Source organism: Solanum verrucosum, unplaced genomic scaffold (genome assembly GCF_900185275.1).
Source record: "Solanum verrucosum unplaced genomic scaffold, falcon-dt-bn FXZP01000238.1, whole genome shotgun sequence".
Taxonomy (NCBI): Eukaryota; Viridiplantae; Streptophyta; class Magnoliopsida; order Solanales; family Solanaceae; genus Solanum; species Solanum verrucosum.
Window position 1 is genome coordinate 1,999,212 of NW_026020630.1, and position 10,748 is coordinate 2,009,959.

The window sequence follows — 10,748 nt, forward strand, 5'->3', positions numbered from 1 at the left end:
AACGCGACAAATGACTACAAACGGGGAGGCAACACTTTGACAATAGACTCTATTTTGATTAAAACCAAACTTGATCTCATGTTCATCATCAGGTTCTCAACATTCTACGTATGTGAAACCATCAGAAAACCTAAATCACTATCCCCAAAGACATAAAAAAAAAAAAACTTAAAACAACCAGATCAGAGTTAAAAACCTACCCCCTGAACTCGAATAGTCCCCAGATACTTCAGATCAAATAATAAGCTGGCCAAACATGTCTATTGGACAAATTCTAATTTAAAGCACTTAAAAGAGAGCTAAACTACCACTTTGGAGAATAAGTTGACATATACAGAATCATGGAAGGTAAAGCAGGACATAACACTTCATTTCGATATTAAACATAGCTCGAGAACATGTCAATCAATTTTGAGACTCATGCACTTATCTAAAGGCGATACCAACAGCAAATAACGGAGGACCTGATGCTTGAAGATAGAGTAAGGTAGGTATACACAGATAATAGTTTGACAACATTCCAGTGAACAGATTCGAGATGAGGAGTAATGAAAACACGAAATATACCTTGATTCATACAATTTAGCTTAAGACAAAGAATGAATAACAGGACGTCGAACATTAATTATTAATGCAGATTCATAACAAACAGAAAATAAACTAAGACGAGTAGAACAGTTCAGACTAATCATAATACAGCTCTGGAGGCCAAGAGAGTGAGAATAGTAGCAAATTAAGATTATGAAATCAGTCCAGAATGCACTTTCAATATTCAAAAACATACATATTCAACAAGCGAAAGATCAAAATCTCGATCACACGAGGAACCCTTACCCTTACTAAAACTATCAGTCAACTAAGCAAACAAACAGAGCCAAAAAAAGTTGAAGTGAGTAATATACCTTTTCCGATGGGCTTGAGAGCAGAGATTTCCACCACCTCCGACGGAGCTACGATGAATTCCGGCAAAAAGCTCTGAAGAAAGCTTCAGAAAAGGCCCATTGGTGAGGATGTGAGGGGTTCAGTACAGAAATCAGATGAAACCGGGTCGAATTTGGGATCCATTCGAATGAATTTGGGCTTCATCCAACTTCCATTTAAATGGCCCAATACGCTAACAATAATAAAATACGATACAGTCAAATCTCGTTATAGCGACATTGTTTGACTGAAAATTTCATAATATGTTATAATGAGGTATTGTCACATATATATTTGTCATTGGACGTTTAGATTTTATTTAGGTGTTGTTATAATGTCACATATGTATTTGTCTCAAATCTCGTTATAGTGATATTGTTTGACTGAAAATTTCATAGATATGTTATAATGAGGTATTGTCACATATATATTTGTCATTGGACGTTTAGACTTTATTTAGGTGTTGTTAAATGTCACATATGTATTTGTCATTGGACGTTTAAATTTTATTTAGGTGTTGTTATAATATATGATTGTTATAGAGAGTAATTTTATAAAGAGTGTATTGCTTAATGAATATATTATTATTATAAAAAAGCATAATATATAATTCTTCAAATTCAAGAATATATAGCTACAAATGAGAAAATGATCAAAATGGTCCTTAATGTATGGACTTTGATTCCATTTGGTCCTTAATGTATGGACTTGATGGAAATGGTCCTTTATGTATCATAAATTGTGATCAATTTGGTCCTTAACCCAAAAATTTTAATGGCATCGATTATTTTTAAAAAAAAATTAATTAAAATCGCTACACGTGGAGCGATTTCCCATTATTTTTTAAGCAGTCCTCGCCTCGGAAATTTTTAATAAAAAAATTTAAACTTTTTTAAGAAAATGGCAGCTATAGTAGCTATTTCTATTTTTTAAACGCTGTTGGGGCAGCGTTGTTAAAAAAAAAAATCACAGCAGCAATTTAAAGAAAAAAGAATTTTTTTTTGGACCGGCAGCGATTTTTATGTTTTTTAAAGGAGTAACAACGTCAATTTTGTCAGAAGAAAATCGCTCCATCAGGAGCGATTTTGCCCTTTTGGTTAAAAAAAATTTGATGTGCCATTTTGGAATTTTTGGAAACAGGGGAAGGAAAGTCTTGAACGAGCGCATCTTTTACATATTCCGTGTATTTTGACGGTAAAAATAAAATAAAATATTAATTTTAGGGTTAAGGACCAAATTGATCACAATTTATGATACATAAAGGACCATTTCCATCAAGTCCATACATTAAGGACCAAATGGAATCAAAGCCATACATTAAGGATCATTTTGATCATTTTCTCAGCTACAAATTATAATGTTCTAGAATATTTGGTAACGTTACAAAGTTTATTAAAAAATTTCAGTGATTTCATATAATTTTTTTCTCCAACAATTGATCCAAGGTTGAAGCATATGATTGATGTTGAATCTAAAAGATATAAGCATAATGAATTCATGTACTAAAACAACGACCCATAATTTTATAAGCATAATGAATTCATGTACTAATAAAATCATCAAATATCAAATCGATGAAATTTAAATGCTGAATCCGTTTATAAAAATAATAAAGAAATGTTAGACGCATGTGTTTGTAACATTTCGCTAACGTTTAAACTTCTTTGTGTTTTTATTCTATGGTGTGGGTCGTAGGGGACCTAAGATGAGGGTGAGTTGACAGTAGAAAAAAAAGAAAATTAGATACTATATATTTCTTCGATTTCAGTTTATGTGATAATACTTTACTTTAATTATTTAAAAATAATAATTTGCTAAACTTAGAAATCACTTAATGTAATTTATCTTTTGTTTTTAGCGAGAAATTTTGTCACGACCCAAAAATGGATGTGATGACACTCGTCGTATCCCACCAAGACAAGTCAGCCTAAAACCCAATCATTTCGATAAAGTGCGGAAATAAAGCAAAGTTCAATAGCAATTACTATTACGAAAACAAGTCAACTTAATTCAATCCCCAAAACCTGGTTGTCACGTGCACAAGCCTCTAATGTAAATACTAGAATTGAAATAAAATGCGCAAGTCTCAAATGATGTTGTCTTTCAAGTAAAAACAAAATCATAAACATGAGTAAGGAGGTTCGCTGAGATGACAAACAGCTACCTCTCAGATCTCCACAGAAAGCCTCGGAAACGAAGAGAATGGAAGGTATCACGAAGATCCGGGCTCGTAACCTACAAAAGATTGTAGAAGCAAGGGGTGAGTACCAAACCACACGGTACTCAACAAGCAAACCTCTAAACACAAGCTAAGAGTACAGAATACGGGTACTCCTTACACCCCATCCTAACCTCCATAACTACAACCTGCATAAAACCAACCCAACCTAACAATTTACAATTTACAAAGCATACAACTCAACAATAGCACTCTAACAGGTCATATATTCTCAATAACACCTCAATATTCGTCAATAACCAATTTCACAGAAAGGCACTCACAAGATCAACAACACACAAGATCAAGTTCATTAATAATAAAAATGTGCAATGCAATGAAATGCAATGTCAATTATAGTGATGCATGTCTGACCTAATGATACACACCCGCTGTCTCTCAGTCCGGGACCCATGGGGGACATATCTGTCCATGCATCCATCGCGGCGCGCGATACGTCCCTCGAAATATAATATCCGTCGCGGCGCGCGACACGTCCCTCGAAATATAGTATCCGTCGCGGCGCGCGATACGTCCTTCGAAATGGTACATCCTCCTTAATTTCTTATTCTTTCTCAATGCACATAACACTTGTCACAACCATGTCTCAGAATAATGCAAATGACATGTTCACACAAATAATGAGGAGATGACCATTTTCATAACATTGCACAAATCACAAGTTCAACGATGATTCAACAAGCCTTTCAAACAATTCTCAACACATTACACAAACAATTGATCACATTACTCCCAAACATATACCACAAGGAAATACACGAATTCCATACGCTTAACAAGGGTTTAGAAATCCACTTGCCTTAAATAACCGAATAATCACTCCGAGACTTGAGTCTTCCCTTTCCGTTGAGCTTCCAAATCAATGTAATCTATTCAAGTGCATATTCACAATAAGATTTCAGAACTAACAATGCCCATATTACTATAGGTTTAGCCTAGACCCAAAAACTCGCTCAAATGTACAATAAAATTCCTAAATCTTGATTCCAACCAATAGGTCAAATTCCATATTTACTAAATTTCAAGTCTAAGATTAATTCATAATTTCTCCAAACACTATAACTCTAATAATTTTCGTAACATAATACACCCAATATTTCATTACTTGGCTCAATATATCACAACTTGAATGAACACCCGTAGAACTTTACTATATTTTTGACAATCCACTTCTATCCAGCACTTCCCAACTATTTGGTCATTATTACACTATCGTTGGATATCAAGTGCTTGACCAATCATTATGATAATTTGCCATCCAAATTAAGAAAACAACAGTAGTTGTGCACTAACATTTTATATCTATATAAAAAAAAATAAACCAACATTGACAATTAATTTAAACCCATTCCAAACTTTCAGATTGTTACCCTAACCTACTGTATATACCAATTTAACTTTCTTTTCCTCCCCTTTTGTTTCTTTTACAATTCAATTACTGTCATATCATAATATTCCACTCGTAAGGAGTAATTAAGGTAATCCTACGGAAGAATTGAAGTTTGGTTAAACAAATTTGTTTACCTGAAGCTCTTCGTTCCAACTCCTTGGACGCCGCCACCCAAGGTTAGTTTCTTCCTCTTCTTTAATTTCTATTCTGAATCTTCTTTATTTCTAAATTAATTATTTATTAAAATTGACAAAATTCACTAACTTATTTTTAACATATGGCCCTAATGGTATGGGGTCTTAAATAAATGATCACTTTAGCCCACTAATTATCGAATAATTAACTCAAGTTAAGCGAATAGTTCAAAATTTCCAAAAGAAAACCTTCCGGGTCATCACAAATTTTTATAGTAATACAATAATGACAACACTAATAAATTTAGTATAATCTTCGGATCGACTTGGAAAATGGAAAGATTTGTACAAGTTATTTACGTTTCGTCACCACTTTGTGGAAAATCGTTAGGTATGAATATGTTAGATACCTGTGACTCGATTGGTGAAATAGTATCCCTCCCCCAAAAAGCATGTTTTTTTTTTACGGACGCACAAAGAAAATATTTTGTTGCGAATGAACAAGATATTGAGAAATTGTCCATACGTAAAATCCGAATTATTGATACGGGCCTTTTCCACAGAAAAGGGGAATCTTGTGTTCCAATAGAAGCAGAAGTGATGTGAATTATTCAAGAATCGAAGTGGTTTTGCTTTATAAAAAGAAGATATCAATGAACTTCTATTCCTATATACGAGGTTTATGAAGGATAAAACATACGCAATCTTACTTTTATAAGGTAGAGAGGTTGTATCTGATTGACCATCTGCAACCTTCCTCCTTTACTCGAACTTGAGACTGACGATTTGAACGAGCTCACACAAATGGAGTTACCTAGGGGTAAAATTTGCATATGCTCTATCCTACTCAAACCTTAACATCATGCTAGGTATGTTGTTGTCGTTGGTCAATTAAAATGGAGTGAGAATAATACTTTTGTTTTTCTGTTTGCTTTCTCTCGCTCCCTCCGTTTTAATTTGTTTATCTAATTTTGACTTTACATGAAGTTCAAGAAAGTAAAAGAAGATTTTTGAATCTTGTGACTTCATACTAGAGATACGTAGAATTTACCAAAATGTCTTTTTATCTTGTGATCTTTTAATCATATGATGTAGAAAGTTGAAATTAAGTAATTGTCAAAAAAGAAAAGAGACATTCAAATTCTTTTTTAAATAGACTAAAAAGAAAATAAAACAAATAAATTGAACTGGAGAAATATTTTTCATATATAAGTATAGTCAGACATTTGTATAACAATCATCTTTTATAATAATGTAACTATAACAATCACGTTTTCTTTGAAATCAACTTTCTTATTATGTTAAATTACATATTATCTCTACGAACATTTTGTTATAATAATTAAAAATTAAAGTAACATTATTATTATATAAAAAATAAAATTGACTATACATAGTAACTTTCTTACTGTAAAATGACTTCTGCAAACACCAAGAGCTACTGTTTATAAATGAAAAAAATAAATAAAAATTCAGAATTATGATTCATATATAGCCATTCATGCCAGCCTTGTACAGTGTAAAGTATCACTTTATGTTTTTTGTTAAAAGCCTAATTTGTTTTCTTTTGTAAAAAATGGTCCCAAACCCTAATAGTTACTCTTTTTGCATATATATATATATATATATACCCAACCTAAGCATCCACATATTTTTGTCAAGTTGATCATTGTACTCATTGATTTTTCTTACCCAAATAAGAAATTATATTATTTAACAATATGATATCAGAGTAAACATATATATTCTCACTCATTACGAATAAGAATTTTAATATGTTTGGCGATCGCACATAATTAAGGAGATATCATAAAAATATACTATGTGTGTTGTATTTTTTGTGACACACTTTTTGTTAATTAGTCTCTTTCTGAACGAATGGAATAATTCTATATTTGAAAATTATTTAACTTTAACTTATCGTATAATTAACTATTTATAATCACTCAAATGAAGATGGCTTATTTTAAATTACGAATTTCAAAAGTCGTATATATAATAGCACGTACCTTTAGTCCTTCGATTGTTGGTATTTATATTTGGTCTTAGCGATATTTGATTAAGTACATTGAACTTTCAATTAATTAAAGTGATGCACTTTTAATCATTTTGCTTGTGATCGATTGATTCTTCACAAAAATCACCAAACTACCAAATAGCCGGTATATCACTTAATTATGATCATGTGTGATATTAAAATTGTATTGTTACTTTATATTTCAGGATAATATAGTTTTATAAATCGTCTAAATATATAATATATTCCCTACCTAAAAGAATAAAAAATACACATTTTTGTTAACTGAAAATTAAATTTGTGTTAAGTCAAATATCACAAGGAAGATTAAATCAGAATTTCGCAATAAACAACATGACTAAAGCTGCTATTTATCTCCCCTTTTTTTTCTTCTTCAATTTCGTGTCAATTAAATATTGTTACATATATATACAATAAGACAGAAAGGATAATTAATTTAAATAAAAATATATTCTCTATAACAACTTGAAATTTTAAAACAATTTTTGGATAAAATATTGTTTCAATAAACTTCAAAATCATCACACAAGGCTATAATAGATGAACAAGTGACCAAAATATTCTTGATTGTCACCTTGTTCAAAAACTATCATTGAGCATACAAAAGATCAATGACCAACACACATATCAAACTTATTATAACTCCTAGCTAGCTAATATTAAAGTACTAATTATTAAAAATTTTGTAGCTTGACTTATAACAACTCTCACTCTCACTAGTATTAATCTAGATCAATTTCACACAACTAATTTGATGCTACTCCATCTAATTAATAATTTAAACTAATAATGGATACTCAAGAAAATTTTATAATGACATTAACCATGAACAAGGCCACTAGATAATGCCATTAACAACATTGCCGCTTCCTTCTCATCCTGTGGAAAAACGCGATGGATTGCCAAATTATTGCTCAAATTCACAAAGAAATCCTCGAAACAAAGCTTCTTCTTTTGTTGCACATCGTTGTTATTATTATAAGACGATGATGATGATGATGAACCAACACGAGGAGCAGGTGTAGGTACAGGTGCAGGAGTAGTAATAGTGTTACTTAGAAATTTACACCTTTTCTTGAAGGGTACAACATGATTGGTATTCACTTTTGTTATCTTGTGCTTTTGTTGTTGTACTTTTATCTTCATTGTTGTTGTTGTTTCAGTACTAGTGAAATTTGTCCCATTATTTGTTGTTGTTGTTGTTGCTGCTGCTGCTGCCGCTGCTGCTCGCCTTGCTTTTCTTTGTCGAATTCCACATGCGTTACAAAGAGACTGTACCAAAAAAAGAAGAAGGCATAAGCGAGTCAGAAGCAGATTCAGAATTTTAAATACTGGTTAAATTTCAGAAATGTAGCTTATTGAGTTTGAAATTAATTATTTATATATATACACTAAGAAGTTCTAGTCAAAAGTACTAAGTGAGACTAGTTTTTGTGTACTCATGACATGAGTGTTTACTTTTTCAACACTATGTGTTGAAAATGACCTATCCAATAGGTAACTGTCTATAGTAATCTTATTTGGTAATCCAAAAAATGCATAGTAAATCATATGTTTTAATTTATGTTGTTGAGATTCTTATAAAAATATCAGTATGTATGTACTGAATTCTTCAAAAAATAATGTGTTTTTTGAAAATTTGGTGCGAATGCAATAATATTTTTGGAGAGGTCACAAGTTTAAATCCCAAGTCTTTAAATTAATTTGGTATTTTTCTTAACTCTCTTGTTAGAACTAGTAGTTTCACAATAATTGATCAGTGTATATAAGTTACAACAACAATATACCCTTAATTGATCAGTGTATATAAGTTACAACAACAATATACCCTTAATTAGTGTAATCCCACAAGTGGGGATAGGGGAGGGTGTTGTGTATGTAATTTTATTCTTACTGTGGGAAGGTAAAAAGATTATTACTGATAGACCCTCGGCTCAAGTAAAGCATATCAGAAAAAAGGTAGGAATACTTCATTTGACTGATATAAGAATTAAACAACAATAACATATTCAATATAATCCCATAAGAGTGGTCTGTGAAGGGTAGTACTGTGTATACAACCTTATCCCTATGTTGTAAAGATAGAGCTAGAAACTGTTTCCGATTGACACTCGACTCAAGTAAAACATATTAAAAAAAGATTAATAATTACCTTAGGGCCTTTAGGACCACTTCTCCAAAGAGGGGTTTTAGTAGTGTTACAATCAGAACAAACCCTAATTGGGATGATATTGTTGTTGGAAGAGCTGTTGCTGCTGTAATCAGTTTCTATGATCTGTTGCTTTTGATCTTCTAGTTTCAAATTCTTCATTTTTTGCTCTCCTTTTTTCCACAAGGTTAATTTGAGTCCCTTGTTTTTCTTCTCCACATGATCATGTGATCCACTTGATCTTGAAGCAAAATTATCAACCTATAATAATCCACAAACGCTTAATTTGCATATAAAAGAACATGATCCAAGTGATTATATAAAAAAAAAATATGACCTTCCAAAAGAAAAAAATAGAGAAAGAATCGTGATGATCAGATACTCCTTGTAACGTCTGTACCTCCTTACTTGTACTTTTCCTTTTTACGATGTTATTCAAAAATTTGACTTTACTTAAAGAAGCGAGAAAACCTTTTTCTGTCTAATTAATCAAGCACGCTAGTTGCAACTTAAAAAAATAAAGCTAACTAGCTAGAAATAGAAAGTGTTTCAAAAGGCGTTAACTACCTTCTTACTGACAGTACAACTAGGTATTAACACTCGATTAAAAAATCGCGATCTACATGGAAATTAAAGAAAAAGAACCCTATAATACCTCATGTTGGTGTTGTGGCTGGTGAAATTGATGACAATGATAATCATATCCACTTTGATCTTGAATATTAGTAGTAGTTGAAATATTGAAGAAAGTTTGACAAGATGAATTTGTAGATGATGAAGAAAATTGATAGTTATTATTATAAGGACTAACAAGAGACATAATATTATTATTATTATTGTTGTTATGATGACTTAGATAATCATGATGAACTTCATTATTAAGTTCAAAAGGAAAGGAAGAAGAAGAAGAAGAATTTGTGTAATTGGGAATCATGGCAAAAAGAAGAGTAAATTTTGTTGTTGAATTTGATCAAAGAAAAATATTGTAACACAATTTTAAAGAGAAATTTAAAGGGGGACAAAGTGAAGGGGGTAATAAAAATTCACGTGACTTGATGACAAACAAACAAACAAATAATTTATAAGAGACAAATAAAAAATGAGTAGTATGCTACCACAAAGATCAAATGGATGTGTGAACCCTATCTTCAAAAGTTTCATGATTATTCATATTTTAATTAATTAATAATAATAATTTCATAAAGTCAAAATTTATTGGAAAATATATTTTTTTAATGAATAAACAAGTACAATTTAGGTGTTTGGAAAAAGGATATGTCAACCACACATAGAATTTGTCATGTGTACTCCTCAATCATCAAGTGATCATCTAACACCAACTCCTAATTCTCTTTTCTCTAGTAAAGTCTATTTCACTTCTTAGTTAGGGTTTTTTGCTTCTTTTTTGTATAACTCTTTGATATTCGAATTATTTGTTCGATTAATTTGGATTCATATTGATTATAACATAGACTTCTAGACTTGTAAGTTTGAAGAAGGAATGCACATGATACCATAGACAAATGGTACATGAAAATAGGAATTAGGGAAATTAAGGTGAAGATCTTTATAAGGTAGAACACAAGTTCATAAATGGTACGCATATTTTCGGGCTTGATGATTGGCGTAGCCTAAGGAGAAAATATGTGAGGATGGTTGGATCGAAGCGACAATACATGTCACGGGCTTGAGATGTGACAAACGGGTCATTCACACAAAAAGCTTTATATGGTCTGTAATTTTTGCCCCTCATCAAAATCATTGGCCTTTAATCTCATTCATCTCACCACATCCCTCTCTCGATAGACGTTAACTATTGTTGGATGATCATGTAAGATACAAATTCTTGTTTATGAGCCAGGATTAATATGATAGAG

At 31.5% G+C, this 10,748-nt stretch overlaps 1 protein-coding gene across 1 annotated transcript; it reads right to left on the bottom strand.

The window, feature by feature from the left end:
* Positions 1-7,206: 7,206 nt before the first annotated feature.
* LOC125811626 (putative GATA transcription factor 22) lies at positions 7,207-9,916 on the bottom strand. The gene is made up of 3 exons (XM_049491150.1): positions 9,527-9,916; positions 8,875-9,132; positions 7,207-7,994 (listed from the first exon to the last, which is right to left on the bottom strand). The coding sequence occupies exons 1-3, from the start codon at positions 9,803-9,805 to the stop codon at positions 7,542-7,544; spliced, it is 990 nt and encodes a 329-aa protein (XP_049347107.1). The 5' UTR covers positions 9,806-9,916; the 3' UTR covers positions 7,207-7,541.
* Positions 9,917-10,748: the final 832 nt, after the last annotated feature.